Source organism: Tamandua tetradactyla, chromosome 3 (genome assembly GCF_023851605.1).
Source record: "Tamandua tetradactyla isolate mTamTet1 chromosome 3, mTamTet1.pri, whole genome shotgun sequence".
NCBI classification, from domain to species: Eukaryota; Metazoa; Chordata; class Mammalia; order Pilosa; family Myrmecophagidae; genus Tamandua; species Tamandua tetradactyla.
In genome coordinates this window covers 42,581,906-42,602,970 of record NC_135329.1, presented here as the reverse complement: position 1 = coordinate 42,602,970, position 21,065 = coordinate 42,581,906, and the positions used below count along the sequence as shown (strand labels likewise).

Genomic DNA, 21,065 nt, shown 5'->3' with positions numbered 1-21,065 from the left:
CCCGGGTTCCATTGCTTTCAGCTTCCTATTTCACTGAACCCATTATCTGAAGAGCCCTTTGGAACTCAGACTGTTTCACCCTGCGTGCATAGTGAATGTGTTCGGAGGTTAACCTCAGCTCTTGGAGGCCACTGGCTGGCCAACTCCTCCAAGTGGAGGTGAGAACTTAGGACAGAGGAAGTGGAGCAGAGGAGAACCTTAAACTGTACTCAGTTGAGGAAATCAGCAGCTGTTCCTTGTCCACTCCTTGTCTTTCCCTTTATTCCCTTAGTCCATAAATTGGCAGGAGCCTTTTCAGGGACTCATTCACAGCAAGATGACTTCCCATCCCTGCACTGATCCATCCAACAGATCACACCAAGCACTGTCCATGGGGGAAAAGGTAACGGGAGCGGTAAGGGGGCTTTTTCAATTTAACCTCTGGCTTACAGAACAGACTTCAAGATTTGACTTACTTTCATTTTAAGTTGTTGTCTTAAACATATATTTCACCAACTTATTTCAGTTCTCACCATCTCAAATTTCCTCTTGTCACTGGAAAAGGTATAAAGGGCCTTGACTTGGGTTTTGAGGCCCAAAAATAGAAGAAGTAAGCAATGGGTTGGGAATGGATTGGGCAGAATACAAGCTCGAAACCTCAACCCTATGCCCAGAGAATCAGATCAGATGTTCATAAAACTCAGGTGTCAGTCTTGCCAGGGAAGGCCAATGTTTTGTAGTCTCTGAAGCTTTCATCATTTGGGTGATACCACTTTAAGGAACATAATACATGCTGCTCCTAAAATCATCCAGCAACATCCCCTTGCAATGGATTCTCTGCATCTTAACTGTCATGTCATTTCTTTAGGCTTAGTTGTCTCCCTCCTCTTCTGTGTAATCTATCATCATTCAACCTCTTAAACCCAATGCAGAACATGTTTAGTTATGCTGCCCACCCATGTTTGTCACATAGCTTGGACAATTATCAGTGACAAATTTCTACAATCACCTCCAAGAAGCCTGTTTGAATTTCTGCACTCTGGAGAAGAGAGGCCTTTCTCTGTCCTCAGAAGTGCACCTCCTTGTCTCTTGGTCAGCATTTACTATGTTGACATGCCACCTCTGCTTCCTTCCAGCTGTAAGTTTCAAAAAGTCATGGGCAATGTCCCAAGCACTCTCCATTGTGCTGGGCACAGAAAATGTGTTCTCAAGATTTTGGTTGAATGATGGCATGAATATGATATAACTGAAAGGAAAGAGACTTAGCTATTCCCAGAATCATCTCTGAGCTGTTAGACATCAGGCAGTTCACTCCATCCATCTTAATTGAGGGGTGAGAATTAAGTAACATGAGGGTTGCAAGACCTGTCTGGATAAGATGTTTCCTGAACAACTACTTTGGCAAATAGTCAAGTCTGGGCCTTCCAGCTAGCATTCCCATACAGGGAGAGGGCAGATGGCCACCATAGAACCTGCAGTGTGCAAATGAAAACACTGAGGCAAACCTCCTCTCCCATGGGTGGTCCTTAAGGAGCTGGGCTTGGGTGGGGTGGACATGTGTCTGTTATGCTTCCTCCAGCTCTGAGTTGCTGAGGCTGTGATGAGACAGCCTGGACCATGTCCCATTGATCACCTTCTGCACCCTCAGTGTGACTTGTCCTGAATCCTCTGCTCCACATTCTTTGAGCTTTTCTCATAGCACACTCCCCAGCATGCTTCCTCCACCCTATGTTCCAGCCTCACTGGACCCTTCCTCACTCTGGGAAAAAAACAATATTTTGCCCATCTGAAAACCACACCCTCCCTGGTAGGCATTTCTCCTCCCCTAACCCACCTATCCTTGTTCAATTTGTCTTCAATGCTGTGCCCAGAGAACACCTCCTTGGACTCTTCTACAAAGCTCATACTTCGGTGTCAGCTTGATCTAGGTTGTCTCTACAGTATCAATCCATTTGAGCCACTTGGGTCTGATTCTAGTCATAATGGGAAACCATTGGAAGGTTTCACACCAGAGAGCAGGAGAAATCTAACTTTCCCAGGATCTCACAGTCAGCACCCAGCCCTGTTGTGTGTAGTATTTCATGTTTTGGAACACCACTTCTTGTAATAACTTACATTTCTGTTTGCATGTTAGGTACTCTAAAACCAGCCATATTTTTTAGACTTTTCATCTTGTATCTACTTCATGACCCAGGAAGTAGATCATACAATGACCCCATTGTGTAGGTGTGGAGACTGGGAAGAACTGAGATGAGAGTAAAAATGACTACACCATGGTCACAAGATTTATAAGAAGAATTATCTATGTTGGGAGCAAGTTCTCTTTCCTCATGCTTGGGACCCAGTCTGTACCCCGGTCTTCCAAGAAGTTGTGGGGAGGGATGTGTTGTGGAAACTGGGTCTAGCTAACAGGATGACATGGTTGAGGAGGATGAGCCGTCAGGACTCAGGAGGGGCCTTCATGGAGGTCCTATCTGTTGAGAAGTTTCAGTTAAGGAGGTGACCTCAGTTCTATGGAGATACAGCCCGAAAGAACTTGGAACCCTGGTAACTAGGCAACTGGATTCCATAACAGCCCCCTATCCAGCTCTCTTACCAGAGATGCTCAAGAGAGGAACATGTTCTCATGTTGTGTTCTTAGAGCTTGAGGATCCGGCCTCAGGAAACCAAGGAATGAGACATTTTTCAATAGACGTAGATGTTGGCTCAATTCTCTACCACAATGCTGCCTTCCATTAGTCAGGGGTTTCCCAAAGGTAAGTCAAGGTGGCCCATTGTCAAACAATTCAGGAAATGCCAGCATTGTCATGCTGCTTGTGCTGCTCCATATCACTCCTCCCTTCAGTGTGCAGGAGGCATAAGGAATGGAGTCATCCATGGCCAGGTTGGGAAAAATTCATGGACACTTGTGTTCATACCTCAAGTCATAGATGGCTGATGGGAGGGCAATTGGTGATGGTGAGGTAACCGCCATTCAACATGTTAATTCTGGGCCCAAAAGTTGTCATCTCCTTTTGACATGGACTGGGGGTGTATGCAGACACCTGTCTGCCTGATCGGGATTGCAGAGATAGCATGGAGTGCTCCCCCTGCCGTGATGGTCAGGAAGTCTCTTGACCTAGGCCAGTAGTGAGTAGAGGTAAGAACAGCATGCCTCAGGGTCTTGAAGCAGGTGGGGAAGGCCAGGAGGTACAGGTCTTCCCTGGATGACCACCATAGCTTTGCCATATGATTTACCCAAAGTCTCACTGTCAAAGGCATCTAGGCCTCCACCCCTCACCCACCCCACCAATCCATGCAGTCCTGTTCTTGGCCAGCTAGAAAGTCATTTTTCACACTTTTGTTGTAGCATCTGAGAAAGAATGACAATAGTGTTTTCATTTCTGGTTAAGCCATAAGCTTCTTTGCATTTTGCAATTTTTCTATTGTTACTTCCTGAACCTGGGTGTCCCCTGGAGCAGCCAGTTGGATGGTCCTTCCACACCTTAAACAAGCTTCACAGATCTTCATGCTCTAGAGGGTGGTTTTGACTTCAAAGGAAAGAGGCTCACTCTATGACATCAGTTCTGGTGCAAACTATACACTCCCATAATACATCCTCTTGAACTTCCAGGCCAGGAACTGAGGCCTGAGTCTCCTGCATCTTTTTTCAGAAGGGAGCCTGCCTAGAGGACAGGGTGAGCCTCCCCCTACTCTCAGGTCTTGAAGGGATTCCTTTCTTGATCCATTTCAGCTGTGCTACAGGGAATGGCATCTGTGTGTCCTAATGTCTGCTTCCCCTTTCTGCCTCCCAGTAAAGAATCCCCAGAATGGAATGGCTGGGTGAACACATGCAGTAGAAATTTAATAGCTGGAACCACCAAACTTCCACAAGGCTGCAGCAGTTCAGTGGCCACCACCAACAGTCTCTGACCATGGCTGTTTCCCTGCATCCTCCTGGCCCAACAGTGAACATTCTCTTATTTTGACCAATCTGGTATCAGGGAGGCAAATGGAATCACTTTAATAATTTGATTTGCAACTGCCCCATGAGAGCTGCAGTTCCAGCCAGTCGTCAAGCAGTCATCTGGGTTTGCTTTGCTCTAAGACTTCTGTTCAAGTCCTCAGATTGTGGGGGTCTTTCTCCACCTGTACACTCCTGGTGCTTGCCCTTTTGCCAGGACAGGGATCACCATGGCTTCAGGTTCTCAGAACACCCTCTAAGGCATACCAACACCCGATTTGAATTTGACATTCAAACCGGGTGTTGGTATGAAATCAAAGGTGTTCTCATAATCCGTCTTCTCCATGCACTGCCTCCAAAGTGGGGAAGAATGTGATGGGAGCAGATACTTTCCCTCTGTGTCTGGAGCAGAAACCACCTCCACAGGATAGAGGGATGATCACAAGGCCCCAGCGTGTGAACGGTTGTGGCTTCTGACCTTGAGTCGCCTCTTAAGTTTTCCTCATTTCATGAATGGGGGTGGTGTGTAAGGACTCATGGGGATAAAATGCTTTCCAGGCATTGATATAGGGAGTTTCTACTGTTACTTACCTCCCAGAATGATGGCCAGGTTCTGATGATTTCATTATTCCCTCACCTCAATTCTCATTTGGAGACTGGGACCTTTTTCTGCTAGATGCACTCCTGCCCCACTTCTTGCCCCAAGGCAGGGAGGGCTAGGAAAAGGCGGGTCTACATTCACCCTCCAGCCCTGGCTGACTCCTGGGTTCCCATTGCAGAGGCTGCCCACCAACTCCTGCTGTACCCCGTCCCAGTGTGGAAATGTGTCAGCACTGAAAAGGACACAGAATGGCCCGAAGTGCTCCAACAAGGTGGGTGTTTGGGAGAAACGCATGGAGTTCCTGGTGCCAGCCACCCAGAAGGGTGACCAAGCCAATATAACCATCCTCCTGGTAAATTTCTGGGCCTTCCTCTCCATCGAACAGGTCCTGGACCAGGTGTCCAAAAGATGAGCTTCTGACACTCCTCCATCTCATGACGGTTCTGCCACACATGAGCTGAATGTTTGGGGAAGGTCATTGCAGCCTCTAGCCTGTTTCCTCCTCTTGCAGGTGGGGTCATAGCAGGACCAAACTACTTAGGTCACAGTCAGAACCAGATGAACTGAGCCATGGAAAGCAATTCCCCATGTTAGGCTCTGCAGAAAGCAGGGTCAATGGAAAGGGGTTGTCATCATTTAGAAATGTCCTTCCATGTGACATCCTCTGGACCCTGGCATTGTGGTTTGACCAGCTAGTATATAAGAGGTCCTGTTTGTAGCCAGTCAAAGGAAGAACTTGGGAGAGCCCAGTTAAAGGTGGATTTGGGGTGAGAGGGTTCAGCTGCTTCATAAGTTTTGTGATTTGCAAAAGCCATCCTTTGGAGGTGACTCACAGGGCTATTGTGGTCCATGCGGCTGGGACGGATTCTTGATGGGAGGTGACTGAGAGTCCCAGACCTCCCTCAGTGGGAGTTCTGGGTTGGGGATAAGGGTCTGAGAGTGAAGAGACTTCAGGGCAGGGGACTTGGGTGCACTCCAGAGAGCTTAGGCTCCTCATCCTCCGTCTCATGCACTGGTTGTCCCCCAGGCCACATTCCCCACCTGATGATGCTCTCCTCAGACTTGGTGTCTCAAGCTCTCCCAGACTCTTAGGTAGTGAGGAGAACTCAGGGCAGGGGAGGGGGTGTTGAGACCGCTGGGCTTAAGGGAGAGTGCACCTCTCTGAGTCAAGAGCCCAGCTCTTCCATAGGAGCCTCACCACACCCCTTCGAGCTGGGGTGTCATGCCCACCTTCCAAATGAGGAAGCAGAGGGTGGGCAGAAGCCGCAGTCCACATTCCTTCCAGCATTCCCTCTTGACTTCACAGCCACATAAGGCAGTGGCTGAACTGGGCCCACTCTCTGCCTCCAGTGTGCCCATGGGAGGAGAATGAAGTCAGCCCCTCCATGATCAGACAGCTAATGAGCCCCTTCCTGCTGACCCTGCAGTCTTTTCATCTGCCACCAGAGATGGTTAGGCTGGAAGGTCCCTACGTTTCTGCCCTGGGCCTCCTGCTCTCATGCCCAGATCCCTGAATAGATTTAAGCCCTGGGTGTGCTGGCCTGGTCCTGGTGGCCTCTCCTAATAGTGCAGCAAGAGAGGGGGTGAGGTGGTTGGTCAAGGCGTTGGGGGGGCCTCTTCTGATAGACTCAGGCTGTCAGTCTTTCAGGGGAGATTGATCAATTACTATATAACATTGGGGGTGAACTGGGGGCATCACTAGAGAGATGTGGTGTGGTTAGAACTGAGGCTGAATCTCAGAGACTAACCAGGGCAGGACATTCTGTCGCTCCATCCACCTTCACTTTTTTACCAGGTGATTTTGATTCACGGGCATCAAGTAGATCTACCACATGGTGTTGGGGCAGGGTGGAGGTGTCATCAAGGACATTTGCCTTCAGGAGGGACTATGAGAATCCTAGGCTGAGAAGAGGGAGGTCTTGGATGAGAATGCAGTGGAGGAGGGGGCCCCTGAGAGCCAAGACCCAGACCCCAGGAGCAGAGGGAGTGGATGTGCCCCTGGTGCCAACCCCAGCTAAGCTGCCCTTGTTTCCAGCCACCAGGAACCCAGTGCCTAGCCCAGCAGCAGTGGCACCTCCCAGTTCAGTGTCTAGGTCCAGGGTGGCCGTGACCTCAGCAGTGGGGACGCGGTTACTTTATTCCATGGACATGCAGCCAATGCCTTCAAGTCTGATCTGGAAATGAGCATGGGACTTGTCACAGAATGCCCATTTGGCCAGGGGAAACAGGTGCCCGGCCGCCCCTTGTCCCTGAAGGTCTGTCCTCTGACCATGCTTTGAGTGCTGGCATTTCCAATCCACACCCACAAAAGGGGTCAGAAAGCAAAGCTTCTTGAACTCTCTGAAATCTATGTTCACTGGGAAGTGTCCTGTAGGCTCCAGCGTTGAACCTGATCTTAACGTCCCTCCACAGTTTGGGGAGTTGACCTCCCTGTCATGCCTGGAGTCACGGGTGTCACCTCAGCCTCCAGACACATGGCCTTCTGCTTGGCCTGTCTGCCACTTGGGGCACCTCTGAGCCCCCACAGGCCCTCTGGCTCATTGTTGCCCTACAACAAGCAGGTAGGCGACTCTTGCATCATCTATGTCAGCCTGGATGGGGACAATGGCACCATTTATAAGCGCATCCTGGTGAGCCACCCCAGGTGCCCCTCACTGGACAGACAGCGAAAGCAGAATGATTGACATGTTCTCTTCCTGCCCTCTTGGAGCTAACAAGCTAAGGGGTTGGGAAGGACAGACACTCAAGCAGATCCTGAAGTAATAAAGACAGGCATTGGTCAGGGCGAAAGATGGTAGACGCAGATCTGAGGTTTCCATCGTGAGGTTGATCAGCTTGGAAAGACCTCACTGGAAGCCCCTGGGAGGAAAGCCAGGAAAGGACAGGCTGAAAAGCTCCAAGCTCAACATGTGCCTGGCCAACTGAGATGTGTTCAGAAGGTCAAAGGTGAAGGAGCAGGTGTCAGGGAGCTTGAGAGAGGTCAGAGAGACTTCAAGTGCTGAATCACATTGAACCCTGGTTAGGATAGACCCAGGGAAGCCATTTAAGAGATGCTGCTGCCACCCAGGTGTGGAGAATAGAAACTGACCCAGGGAAATGGCCACAAGGGGAACAGATTCTAGATAGATCTGCTGGTGGAGCCACCTCAGACTCCACCTGCACAAAAGCTGCCTGAGATGCCATGCTATGCAACTGCTCTGTTCTGCTCTGCATTTCACTCAACACACAGAGCTTGTGTGGTTATACCTAAGCTGTCACTTTTATAACCCTTTGTCTGAGCCCTGCTTGTGCCCAGGCACTCTGGGTGAGTCACCTGGAATGTGTCCCCTGAACTAGCACATACTTGGTGCATAGTAGGCCTGTGGGCAGTTCCTCCTCCTTTCTGACATCCATGCTTAGACTGGATGTCTGTTCTTGGAATCACTCATACTGTTATTCTGGAGGAGTCTATTCAGGAGGACAAATCCTGAGGAGAAAAAAGATGGCCAAGGAGTTGTGGGAGGAGCTGGCAGAGACTAGTCATATCTGTCCCTGGCACCCTCCTGTATGCTGGGCTCTGTCCCTGAGGCCCTGGAAGCTGGTAGGAGCTCAGTAAGCCAAGGACCCAGAGGGAAGGGGCTTTGCCCTAGGGGAGGAAGCTGTAATAAGAGAGACATGCAGTTCATCTAGGAAATGGGGATGGAATGATTAGAAAGACCCACCCCACTCATTCCATGGAGGTCTCATGAGGGAGCAGAAGAGGGCAGCAGGGCCCCTATACACCCAGGCCCAACTGGAGTCTCAGAGTCCTGTGTTCCTCACTGAGAGAGCTCCACAGGGGCCCCAACCACTGCCCTTGTGGGAGTTGGCTCCAGGACCCATGCCCTGATGGCCTGTCCCACAACATGCCCAGATGACCTGCCATGACAGGGCTCTGGCTATGATTCACAAAGCCATTGACAAGTCCCACCTGGAGGAGGAGGCACCAGAGGACTACAAGCAGGTACAAATAATTTCAGAAGACCGAAGTAAGTCATGGGGCTCATCCAAGAGGTCTTCTGTGAGGGGGCACCCTCAACACTCTCCTCCTAACCCCAGCCACCAAGGGTGTCTGCCCAAGAAAACCTTGAAAAATGGTGGTGTTCAGCATTTCAGTGCCCTCGGTGCCCACCGGGACTTCACCTTGCCACTTTCATCTCTGGTCATGTGTCTTTCCTGGATAGAACTCAGGCAGTGGAGACCTAGTACAGAGCTGACATGACTGAGATCCAAGACAAAGGTCTCTCTACTTGGCCCCTGGTCTCCACTGGCAGGGCATCCTCTAGCCAAGACGGGATGAGCTGTGCTTCCCAAACAATCATGAGGCTGCAGACATCAATAACAAATATTAAAATACATGTTTTATGATGCGAGAAAAAAACAAATCCTCTTGATCCCCTTTGGAGGCTCCAGGGAGCCAACTCAGTATTCACTGCAGTGACTCAGAACCAGGCAGCCTCGGGTCTGGGCCAAAGGTGCTGTTACTCATGCCCTCTGTGCCTGTTTCTCATCCCCAGTGGAGAAGGAAAACAAGCCATGGGAGAGCATATAGCCTATCCATGCTTCATAAAGGGAAATGTTATTTTATTTTTGGTGAGCTGCTTACATCTTCTTGAACATTAGCCTAGGGAATATGCTCTGACTCCCTGTGTGCTGTTTTCTCCCTTATCTTCCAGTACCCATTCTGATGAGATGGTTGGGGTAGGTGGGATCCTGTCTTTCAGAAAAGGAAGACCAAGGCCTAGAGAGGGGATAAGGTCCTAAAGAAGGAGCCATACAGTCGAGGCAGGAGCAGAAAGTCTGGCCAGCATTATAATATAGCAGACTCTAGGCTGGAGCAGACAGGTGGAAAACAGGATCAGAGAGGAAGTTAGTGCTCACTTGAGGGACCCCAGGGCATGGAGGCCCCTGCTTAGGAGGCCTGGGCTTGGCCTGCCATGCCTTGGACCTCAGTCACCTCGTCTCAAAGAGTGCAAGATTCAAGGGGGATGACTGCATTCTAGAAGACTTCTTCCAGCTCTGAGATCCCCAGCAGTGAAGGCATTTGGGACTGGGAAGCAGAGTGTGCAGATGGGAGGACCCTCTGACAGCTCTAGGCCAGGGTGGAGTCAAAGTCATTGATTAACAAGATTTATTGGGTTCAGTGCTTCTTGAGTTTTGCCTTTGGGCAGGTATCATCCCAAGGAGTCTTTGGTGGTTCTGGAGCTGAACTGGGGGACTTGTGTCTCTGGCACAGGCCCAGCCTTGTGTACTGCACAAAGAGCAGAGTGGTTTGGGAACCCCTACAGGCACAGCTGACTGCCCCTCTGTCACTCCTCACCAGGGCTGAAGATTCCTGACAATGCAAATGTCTTTTATGGCATGGACCCTTCAGGGAATTATAATTTCCTCCTAACTAAGCAGACCTTCCCCATGGGGACCAAGATGAAGAAGAGAGCCCACTCAACTCTTCACAGGAAGGACAAGGGGCTCAAGTTACCAAGAGGCAGATTTAAGTGGCCCTAAGCCTGCCAGCCCTCAAGATCACCTTGCCCAGATCTAGCTGGTTGGGTGGCTTAGCTATTCCCAGTAAAAATAAGCAAGCCAGCGAGGTCCATCCCTGCCAACTAGCCAACTAGGGCCTCCCTGACCCCGTTCCAGTTTCAGCCCTGAACCTCTCCTCCTCCCTGGCATGACCTTGCCTCTTGACAGGCTGACTTAGACTCCCTTGGAACACTTGCTGCCTTAGGAGAACTGCACTCTCCTCGGGCCCCTGGATCCCTACCCATGGCCTTCCCAGGTCCCGGTCCTGCCTCTCTTCACTGCAGCTTTCTCAGTCTGCGCTGCACATTCTCCACCAGGACCTACTAGGAGTGACAGCTTCTCTGCCTCCTCTCATCTTTGTGGGACAGAGAGGGTCTCTTCTCTCAGCCAAGGCTTTACCCAGTGAGTGAGAAAGGGCTCAGCTGGGTCTCATGGATGCTGAATTTCTTCAAGGACCACATGCCACTACTTCCTTGGGTTTGTGAGGACACTGGAGACAGAGTTAGTAGGGGGGCATATTAGGGAGGTGGCTGGTTATTGAATTTTTATATCAAAGACCAAAAAAAGTACCTATTTGAGAGGGATAGCATATATTTATTGTAAATAGCAAACGCTAGCCTTAAATATTTTATTAAATCCTGTTTTCTTCCAGCTTGGGAGCTGAGGATTGGTTCTTTCATATATTGTGTTGATTGGAGAATGGGATACCAGCTCTCATGTGGCCATTCAACTAAGAAGTCGAGGTCACACTACTTCAGGGTTGTCAGTTTATTGTACATGGGAGAAGCAAGAAGGGCCAGTGAACCTTCCATGGCTCCTGAAGGAAATGCACAAGCCCTCCTTTTCTGGTGCAAACACAAGAGCAAATGTGCATTTCAGTGCCAGTCAACTGGCCAGGAACTGAGTCACCATCTGGGTTCCATGGCATTAGAGGTCAACAGACCGTCCAGAGAGCATGGCACCCAGCCCAGAAATGTAGGTATCTTTCAAAATAACATTTGCAAGGGCTTCAATTCCTTCCAGGGTCCCTCCTAGGATTTGAACTATGCAAACTTTGTGAAACCAGGAAAACAACAGAGACAATAAAAAAATCCAAGGTTGTCATGAGTTTTGGGGTTGGACAGGATGAATAGGTGGAGCACAGGGCATTTTTAGGGGAGTGAAGGTGTTCTGTATGCCACAGTAGTACTGAATGTTTGATGCCATGCATCTGTCAAAAACACAGAACTGTGCAGGCAGAGTGAATCCTAACGTACACTATGGATTTCTGTTACTAAAAATGTATTCACACTGGTTTGCTAATAGCAAGATGTTAATGAAAGGAGAAATTGGGATTGTGGAAATGTATATGGGAACTCTGTACTATCTCTGCAGTTCTTTTTTGTAAACTTAGTAGTGTTGTATAAGAAAATTTATTATTTAAAACACACCTACAGGGCGGTGAGATGGTGGCTCAGTAGCAGAATTCTCGCCTCCCATGCCAGAAACCCGGGTTCAATTCCCGGTACTGCCCATGCAAAAAAGAAAAAAATTCCACATACCTGGAGAGATTCTTAGAGAGTCAATTCCAACCTTCCATTTGTTGGGGAACTTGAGGCTCATGAGAGCTAGGTGCTACCATAGCTGTAAGTCCAATATTTTCTTATGTGCAATCCTTGTTTCCACCTCTGCCTTCCCCTTCCCCTTGCTTGCTGGAAACAGTATAGAAAGCGTTACAAGGGCCCTGACCTAGCCTCAAGGAATGAGGGAGTTTTTACTTTATCAGAAGTTATTTCTTATGTGGGGCAGATAATGATGTATTCAATTCTGCCCTGTGACCCTGAAGGAAGGAGTGGTTTTGTCTAAAGCTCCTGTATACTGGCACCAAAAGGTCCCAATCACATTCCTAAGCTCAGTAAATAAGTCTTGTGGTCTTGTGCAGTTTGGCACTGTGCCTTCTTTGCTCTCTTCTTATATAATCTCCATATAAGGTATTGCATGCTGTGGAGTGCTACTTCAAGTCCAGCTACTGCCTGGGACCATGTCTCCTATATGTGACTTTCCCTACATCACTGTTTGTAGGATCTGTCCATGTCTTCCCCAGACATTCACTGGGCTCTGGAGCAAGGGCAGAAATGCCTGGGACCTGAGGCTATGTTTCTGCGGCAGCACAGTAGCCTATGCAGAGAATGAATAAAGGAGTGAATGCTTGTAGGAATGATGGGGTGAATGAACATGAAAAACAGAGCAACCTCTACCTTTGCTTCCACAGAAATGGCTTTGATTATACTGCACTTCAACTGATGAGACAATGGTCTTAACTAAATATGTCTTAAACTAATAACACTTTAATTCTGAGATGTGCTTGTTCTCAATCATTTCAAGCTACCCTTTGGATAGCATTTGGCTAACCACTTACTGCCTCCGACTGTACCTAAAATGTCTGTGAGATATGCAGAAACTTCCTCCCCAGTAGCCTTGAACTCCCACCTGTCCATTGTGTTGCCCTTGTTTTGACTACTTAGCTTTTTAGCGTCTCCCTGGAGATGAGCTCTGATCGGCAGTGGTAAATGTGACCTCTGTTGCTGGTCTTCCAGGTGGCTCCACAAAAGGGGCAAGACCAGCGCTCCCCAGAGGGAAAGGCCAGTCAGGGATGGTGTCCTACTAGTGTCTTCTGGCTTGTAGCCATTCTGCCGGATGGACCTGTCAATGTGTGCAATTGGCCACAAGCCTGGGATGCAAGTGTTGAGCAGTCTGACAGGCTCACCCCAGACACAACAGCACATTGCAGAAAACAGAAAATAGTAGACATTGTGAAATGCTTTTCTGTAAAGGGAAGCTCACCAAGTGCAGCACTCTTTCAGTATGATAAGGTGGTTCAGCAGGGTGCTCTGGAGTCTCTAACACAAAGGGCCACAGCCACCCCATAGCATCTCCCAGCCTTGTGAGCACATGGGGACCGGGTGCTGACTGCACCCTCTGCAGAGCTCTGGCTGATGACTGTCTTGACACAGTGCAGAGACCACTGTGCACAGGGTAGGGCCAGTGGTGGTGGTGACAGACTCCTTGTTATGGGTTCCCTGGGATCAGGGATTTCCTGTGTGATGAGAAATCTTGGGAGGCTAGAGTTCGTTTTGCAGTTACCAGAAAGGTCAGGACTTTCCCACTGTCTTTGGCTGCAGTGACCTGCAAATGAAAAACTGAGGTTCATGAAAGAGGTGATGTCTCCAAGGCCACATGCTCAGGTCTTGTGGCTCCAGATCAAAATCCATCACTTGAGGATTTTACTGATGTCTTCTTTGGCTTTTGAGTGACAGGTGGGTGTAGTTTGACAGGTTGGGCCTCTAAACAAGGAACGGGGTTTTAGAAGTGTCTGAATCATTGGGAAGAACAGGTTCACCTACAAACTCACAAGTGGCTTTCGGCCAGCATGGAACCTAGCAGCTCAGGGAAGTGCCCAGAGGTCACCACAACCTGGGTCTGCATCTCCTGGAGGTGGTAGAAGGCAGTTGTGAAGACACAGCATTGGTACCAGTTAGCGTAGCTCCAAATCCCAGCTTGCCTCTTTCTAGGACAAATCGCTCAGTTGTACAGGGTACTAGGTCAGTGACACTAGCATTCATTCCATCTTCCACATAGGTAAATGAAGGTATGCAAAGCTGCATAGCAAGTCAGTAGCTGATCCAAAATCAGGGCTCAGATTCCGACTTCATTCATCAGACTCTCCTGCATCTCAGATTCCTGTAAACCTCAATTTCCCTGCTATAAGAGGGATATATGTACCACACGACACACATATTTGTGAGAAAGAGAGGATATGAAACAACACTGTTTGTTGCTTCAAACACTGGGCAACAAGCCACATAGATCAGGGATACCTGAGAGAAGGGACACAAATGCAGTCATTGCCCCCAGCAGGAGGCATGGAGGTCATTTGCAGGCTCAGGGCTGGGAGTCTAGGTAGAAGAGGAAGCTCCATTTGCAGGTAGAGGACAGGAGGGAGAAAGCCGTAAGAGAGGAGAAAACTACAGAGAGAGAACTTCAGGGTTTTGCAGAGGGATCCCCTCACGTCTGGCTGAATCAAGCCCAGGGAGACAAAGTGTTAACCGAAAGCCTCAGAAGACCACAGGAGAAAACATGGGCAGCACAGTCTGCAGCGCTCACCTGGAACTGGGAGGAGGTCATGTCTCCAAGCAGAATGGAAGAAGCTCACAATTCAGCGGCCCTTGGGAGGAAATTCTGGGCGGGAGGAGTTATTAGCCCTTACTAAAGCCTGCTCTGGGCCCACCTAACAAAGATTAGAAGTAAGACTTAGTAACACCAAAGTTGTCCCCAGAACAAAGCTCAAGGATCTTTAAAGGAATACATAAAGGGAAGATGGTGAGTTACACTGGCAGGGGGAGAGGGTTCAGTGCCATAGAACTGACAGTTGAGGGACTTCTGTGTTTATGCTCATAAAGAAATCACGAAAATAGTCAAAACCCATTTACTTGTCAATTTCAATTCTAGCATCTGCTCTGAAAACCTACCTGCACCTGTCTGAAAAATCATCTCTACGTGAATTTTCACAATGCTGCTGTTTGTAACATCAAAAGACGAGCAACTTCCTACATGGCTGATAGAGAGTAAATGAATGATGTCATATCCATACAAGAGAACATGGTGCAGCAATAAGAGGGATTAAAGGTTACCTGTGTCTGCTGATAAGGACTATTCCGAGTTCCAAAATAAACTGCTAAGTGATGAAAGCAAGGTGCACGTTAAACAGTAGACTTGTGCTATTCTATTCAGTGACCACCAGTCCCATGTTCGGATTTGAAGGTGCAGTAATTGCAATAAGCAGCTTGTAAAGACTTGGTATGAAATAAAGAAGGTAAAATATCTCAATGTATTTTATATTTACTGTTAGGCTAAACCCTCACCATGACGTAACTGAACCTTAGCAAACATTCTAAGAAACTTCTCCCACCCATAACTTCCAGGAGGCCCCCTGGAAAACCAAACCTGCCAGAGCTCATCCGGCAGTTGCATAATTGTCCTTGCATCCACCCTCTGGCAGTTACAGCTCCAGCAGCAACAATCTTGGGATAGCTCCCCTTATTCAACATCCACCCTCCAACAGTTACAGCCCTGGCAGCTGCAGCTTGAGATAACTCTCCACTTAGCTCCTTGTTTCTAAATCAATGAATACTGCCAACTACCAGGGCTCGCGTTAGACTTCCTGCCAACCATGCTATATAAGCTATACCCCTTCCTCTGCTTGGGGCTGTTCCCATCTTAGGCATCAGCCCGCCTGCACATAGCCTTGCAATAAAGCTCCTTTGAGTATTGGTCTCCTGTCCTCCCTCCTAGTTGAAAAACATATCATTTTGGTGCTGAAACCTGGGACTGGGAATGGAGACAAAACCTCCACAGAAGGGGATGGAACCCACTTGCCTGACTTCAGCAACACCGGTGAATCATCTCAGGGTAAGGAGAAAGCATCCTCCTCTTCCGTATCCAGCACTCTCCATCGCTGGGGGAAAGCTGCCTCTGCTGGGAGTCCAGGACCCTAGGAGCAAGTAAGATGGTGGGACGCCTCCATCCACTCCTCCATATATATACTCACTGGGGTTTGGGGAGTCATGAAGGGGGATGCCCTCTCGATTGTTCCTGAGTCATTTAAGAGTGAGAGTTTCTCCTTGCACTATCCAACATTATAGGAAATGGGCAGCACTGATCTCCCCATGATACTCCTTTAGGTCGCTTATTTAAAAATCTTGAAGTCCTTGGCCTTGCTGCCGATTTAAGAGCTAAGAGATGAATTTTCTATTGCAATATGGCCTGACCACAGTATAAACTGGAAAACGGGTCAGTTTGGCCAGAAAGTGGAACCCCTGACCCATGAAGTCTTCTAGACCTTGACAGTTATTGTCAGCATCTCAGCAAGTGGAGTGAAGTGCCATATATCCAGGAATTTTTTGGCTTGTGCAGGTGCCCCTCTCTCTGCCAGACTTGTTCTACTTATCAAATCCTTCTTCTCCATTCCCCTCTCCTGAAACAACCTAGTTCCGAATTCAATGCTTCCTCTCCTCCCCCTCCCAACTCTTCCTTTGATCCTTCTGAAGATCTTCTCCTTAACTCCCCTTCCCCTCCTCCCTATATAGTCCGTCCCAGCCAAGCTGCAGATGCTGTTGAAACACAGCCAAAACATAACACTACCCCATCTCCACACCCCATCTCCAGATTCCACCACAAAGTCTTACTTCTCTAACCCTTTCTCTCTTCCTCCTACTCCCTACACAACTTCTCCTGGTTAAGCCGAAACTGCTACCAAACCAGGCAATAAAAGACCCTCTCCCATTGTATTAGTCAGGGTTCTCTAGAGAAACAGAACCAACAGGAGAGATCTGTAAAGATGAGATTTATAAAGGCATCTCACACAACCGTGGGAATGGAAGAGTCCAAAATCTGTAGGGCAGGCTGTGAAGCTGGCGGCACCAATGAAGAGCCTGGATGAACTCCACAGGAGAGGCTTGCTGGCTGAAAAAGCAGTGAAAGAGTGTCTCTTCTTCCTTAAAAGCCTTCAACTGATTGGATTATCTCATTGTGGGATACACACCTTCGTTGATCATGGATGTAACCAGCCACAGATGCAATCAACTGACTGACTATTTAATGCACCAGCCTTCCAGTTTATAAACCAGTCATGAAATATTCTTGCATCAATGGTCAGGCCAGTGCTTGCCTGGCCAGACTATAGGGCATCATCACTTGGCCAAGTTGACACCAAAACCTAACCACCAAAATCCTCAACAACCAAGTATATGGAGAAATGGGCAATATTCTATAGATGAGAGAATGAAACTCAGCTGCATTAAAATAATAAAATCAGTAAAGTGAGTAAGATGACAGCATACAACATTCTGGTGGCCAAGATAACTCCTATGAGCATTATCTCAAATTCTGTTTTTCAATAATAAGGATGCCAGTCACCCCTTCCTCCAGCCCTTATGTGTAAGCAGGGTTAGAAAAATCACCTGCTTTAATCCTAAAATCACTTTCAACAAAGGAAGCTCTGAAAAATGAAATTCTAATCTGCCAACAGGGAAAGAAAATAACTACCCATTCATACAAAGTTGTCTCCACAGTGACTGTGCAGGTCATTGTATCAGGGCAAAATACAGCTGCCTGTATTCACATGCAAACCTGCCTGATTTTGCTTAAAAATTGAAAACAAAAATTTGGTGGGAAAAATATCCCATCAGTTGCAGCATTGTTAGTAAAAAGGAAAGAACACGATAAGTCTCTAGCCACACAATCCTTAGAAATGGTTATGGTGACTGGGTAGGCCAGATTTTTCTGGCGAGCCCAGGTTTTAATTATTCTATAACATCCCTGTACCCTATACAAAAAAATAGGTGTATTTGTTGTACAATTGGAAGAGGAGTGGTGCTGAAGCTTCTCCTTCATATTTATTCTGCTAACCAATACATTTTGGATATAGGAGTTTCATGAGCAAAATCTACTTGCACATTCAAATATTTGACAAGCACTTAGGATTTCACGACACTTAGGATTTGACACAACCATTTGGCAATGGATAATAATCATCATTTGCATGATTGCTCTATTTCCTATCACATTAAATTGGGAATACCTGAAAGGGAGGGGAATGACTGCTGTTTCTCTTTTCTAACAAGCCTGGGATGGTCCCCTTTCATCTGGTCCTACAAAGGCACTTCGAGTTCCCTGCCGTCATCTATTCCCTACTTGCCTTTTGCCCACTGCCTGTTCCAGACTTCCTCACCCTTTGATCTGCTGCCAAGCAAGAAGTTGAACTGATTTTCCAATTGGGACTAGACATCTTTCATGTGCAGAACAGCTAGTGGAATATACTTTCAGGGAAATGAAATTGGAATAAGTAAAGCATTGGGTTTAGTGCAACAAATCTGTGAGAAAAGATATGCTCTTTTCCTAAAAGGAATAGCATTCTTTTACTCAGAAAGCAACTCTTAAGTTTCTAATATGTTCCAAGTACTTTCAACAGAAACATTACAGAAGTCAACAGACATAGGGAAAATGTTTACGTGAAAGGAAACATAATCCAAAAGTCTGATTTTAAAAATGAAAATGCCAAGGTCCAGAAAGGATAAATGAATTATCCATGGTTAAAGTTACTTGGGTGGTTCCCCTGTGTCTTAGTCCAAGGCTAGTTGCATATTATTTCTTTGTTTAGTATCCACTAAGCATGTACAATGTTCAGGTGCTTCTGGGTACTTCTAATACATTACTTTTTAAATTCGCATGGCAGACCTATGATGTAAGTATCACTGTCCCCTTTACAAGACAGAAAATAGAGGCTTGTCGAGTTAAGTACCTTTCCAAAGGCTGCACTCTCAACTAGCATTTCTCAAACTTTTGACACGTGTTTGAAGATCCTGATATGGCAGGACTGGTTTTGGGATTGAGATTCTGCATTGGGAACAAATTCCAGGTGATGATGATGTGGATGGTCCCCAGACTGTGACTGTGAGTCTGTGACTCTATAAAGGCCCAGAGGAAAATACAGCTGATCTCTCATGTCTCCATGTTGGCCTTGATATGTAGGCACAGAAGGCAAGACATAATGCCTGTAACTGGTAAGATCTCTGCAATGTGGAGGACCACGACTTGTGTGATGTTTCCTGTGACTGAACACATTTCACAAAGACAAACAAAAGAATGAAAAAACTGGGGCATGTTCTACCACCATCTTGTCTATCCTGTTATTTTAAGAGGCAATAGCTGGAACAGTAACATCGTTAGGACATTTTCCCGTGGCAAACTCAAACATTACCATTGTATCTCTCATTCATCCATTGTTATCAAAAGTCAAACTGCTCCTAACCTGTAAAATAGTAAAGAAGAAAGAGCTCTGAATAACATTTAAAATTTTTTCTGCATCAATTGTGATGATCACACTTTCTTTTTTAACTTTCTTTCATTAATGTGGTGCATTATTTTGATTTTCAAATGTAAAACTATTTTTGCATTCCTGGAATAAATTCCACTTGGTCGTGGTATATAATCCTTTTAAAATGTTGCTAGATTTGGTTTGCTAGCATTTTTTTGAGGATTTTTGCATCTATTTTCATAAGAATATTAGTCTGTGGTTTTCGGTTCTTGTGATATTTTGGCCCTTTTTTGAATCAAGATAATACGCACCATAGGATGAGTTTGGAAGTATTCCTTCCTCTTCTATTGCCTTGAAAAGTTTGTGAAAAATTTGTGAAGGATTTGTATTAATTCTTCTTTAAATGCTAGTAGAATTAACCAATGAACCCACCTAGATGTGGGTATTCCTTTATATTGTAGCTACTAAGTCAATATCTTCACTCATTGTAAGTGTAGTTAGATTTTCTTTCCTCTTGGGTCAGTGCCAGTTTTTATTTTTCTAAAAATGTGTCCATATTGTCTAAGTTATCTAATTTGTTGGATCATAGTTATTGATAGTATTCCTTTATAATCATCTTTGTTTCTGTAAGGTTAGTAGTGATGTTCCCTCTTTCATTCTTGATTTTAGTAATATGGGTCTTCTCATCATTTTTCTCTCTCATCAATCTGGATTATGTTTTGCTAATTACTTTATTGTCTTTTCAAGCAAGATAATTTGCTTGATTAGCAAAATTTTTTAATTAAAAAAATTTCTAGAGAAGTTGTGGATTTACAGAAAAACCATGCATAAAATACAGGATTCCTATGCACCACCACACCACCAACACCTGCATTGGTGTGGAAAATTTGTTGCAGTTGATAATAGCACAGTTTTGTAATTCTACTGTTTTTAAAACAATTGGCGAAAGATTATTAAAGTAGTACTATTAAATACTGCCCATAGTTCACATAAGGATAATTTTCCCCAATATTCCCAACCTATGTTTTTTCATGCGTGTCTTTATTTTATTGTTCATTTACCCATACTCTGGATAAAGGGGGATCTACAATAACATGGTAACAAGATGAAAGCTATATAGTTATACAATCATTATCAAAGATCAAGGTTACTGGATTACAGTTCAACCATTTCAGGTATTTGCTTCTGGCTATTCCAACACATAAAAAATTATATATATGTAGTGAGTCAGTAATCATAATAATTGGTTAAATCCTAACCTCTTAGTTACACCTCCTCCCTCTCATTTGATCATTCTCTCATTCTTCAGGGATCTCTAGGCAATGACCATTCTAACTTCTTGTGCTGAAAGAAGCTCTTCTTCATCAACATTATGGGGTGGAGGACTGAAACTGGCTAATATTCTTGGAGAGACTGGTACCTCTTCGTTTCAGGGCTTACCTGGCATTGGAACGATCTAGAGGTTTTAAAATTCTGGGAAAAAAAACTTACTAAGTAAAACTTTTATAGAGTTTTCAATAGAGCCCAGGGTACTCTTTAGGGTTCTTAGGAATACTCTTGCTGGGGATGGGCATACTGTGGTGATCTGTAGTGAATGGTTGAAGCTTGCATAAGAGTAACCTCCAGAATGACCTTTTAACTCTATTGCATATTTCAAGCAACCAGCTTCTGCATCCTTTGGCGTTCTCTATTGTTTTATATTCTCTATATCATTTATTTCTGTTCAAATCTTCATTATTTCTTTTTTATTGCTTGCTTTTCCCAATTTCTTGTTTCTTTTTCAGATAGTCATAAACCTTTTATACATTCTCAATAAGAGCAAACAGTAATCCAAGAAAACATTGTCGTTTTAACAGAGTGAAATCAAATTCTTATTTTTCATGAACATAAATCTTATAAGAATATAAAATCTTAGCCAACCTTAACCACAACCAATAAAATTCACTTCCAACAGGACTTCCACAACTTTCTATAGCCATCCATTTTGTCCTACACATTCCTGTTTCTCATTCTGCAATAATCAGTTATTTTACTTTAGGGGAAAAAGTACTCTCTTTTTCCTTAAAAGAAACACTTCCTGCATACTTGAAATATTTAAATTAATAAAAAATATCTTGATATCAATCTTTAAGTCAGCATCTTACAAA

The 21,065-nt window shown here is 46.0% G+C and overlaps 1 protein-coding gene across 3 annotated transcripts in view; it reads left to right on the top strand.

The window, feature by feature from the left end:
- The first annotated feature begins 2,581 nt into the window (after positions 1-2,581).
- LOC143676046 (uncharacterized) overlaps positions 2,582-21,065 on the top strand; it is a 49,265-nt gene continuing 30,781 nt past the window's right edge. Inside the window, exons 1-3 of one of the 3 annotated variants that reach the window (XR_013171780.1) lie at positions 2,582-2,735; positions 4,702-4,794; positions 14,553-14,926. Coding sequence is in view for 1 of the 3 variants with exons in the window: in XM_077151873.1 (XP_077007988.1) it covers positions 2,678-2,735; positions 4,702-4,794; positions 15,396-15,512 (268 nt within the window). In the remaining 2 variants the exon portion in view is untranslated. Of the gene's footprint in view, positions 2,736-4,701; positions 4,795-14,552; positions 14,927-15,395; positions 15,513-21,065 lie in introns of those variants that run through there. The other 2 variants (XM_077151873.1, XR_013171781.1) reach the window with 2 other exon arrangements.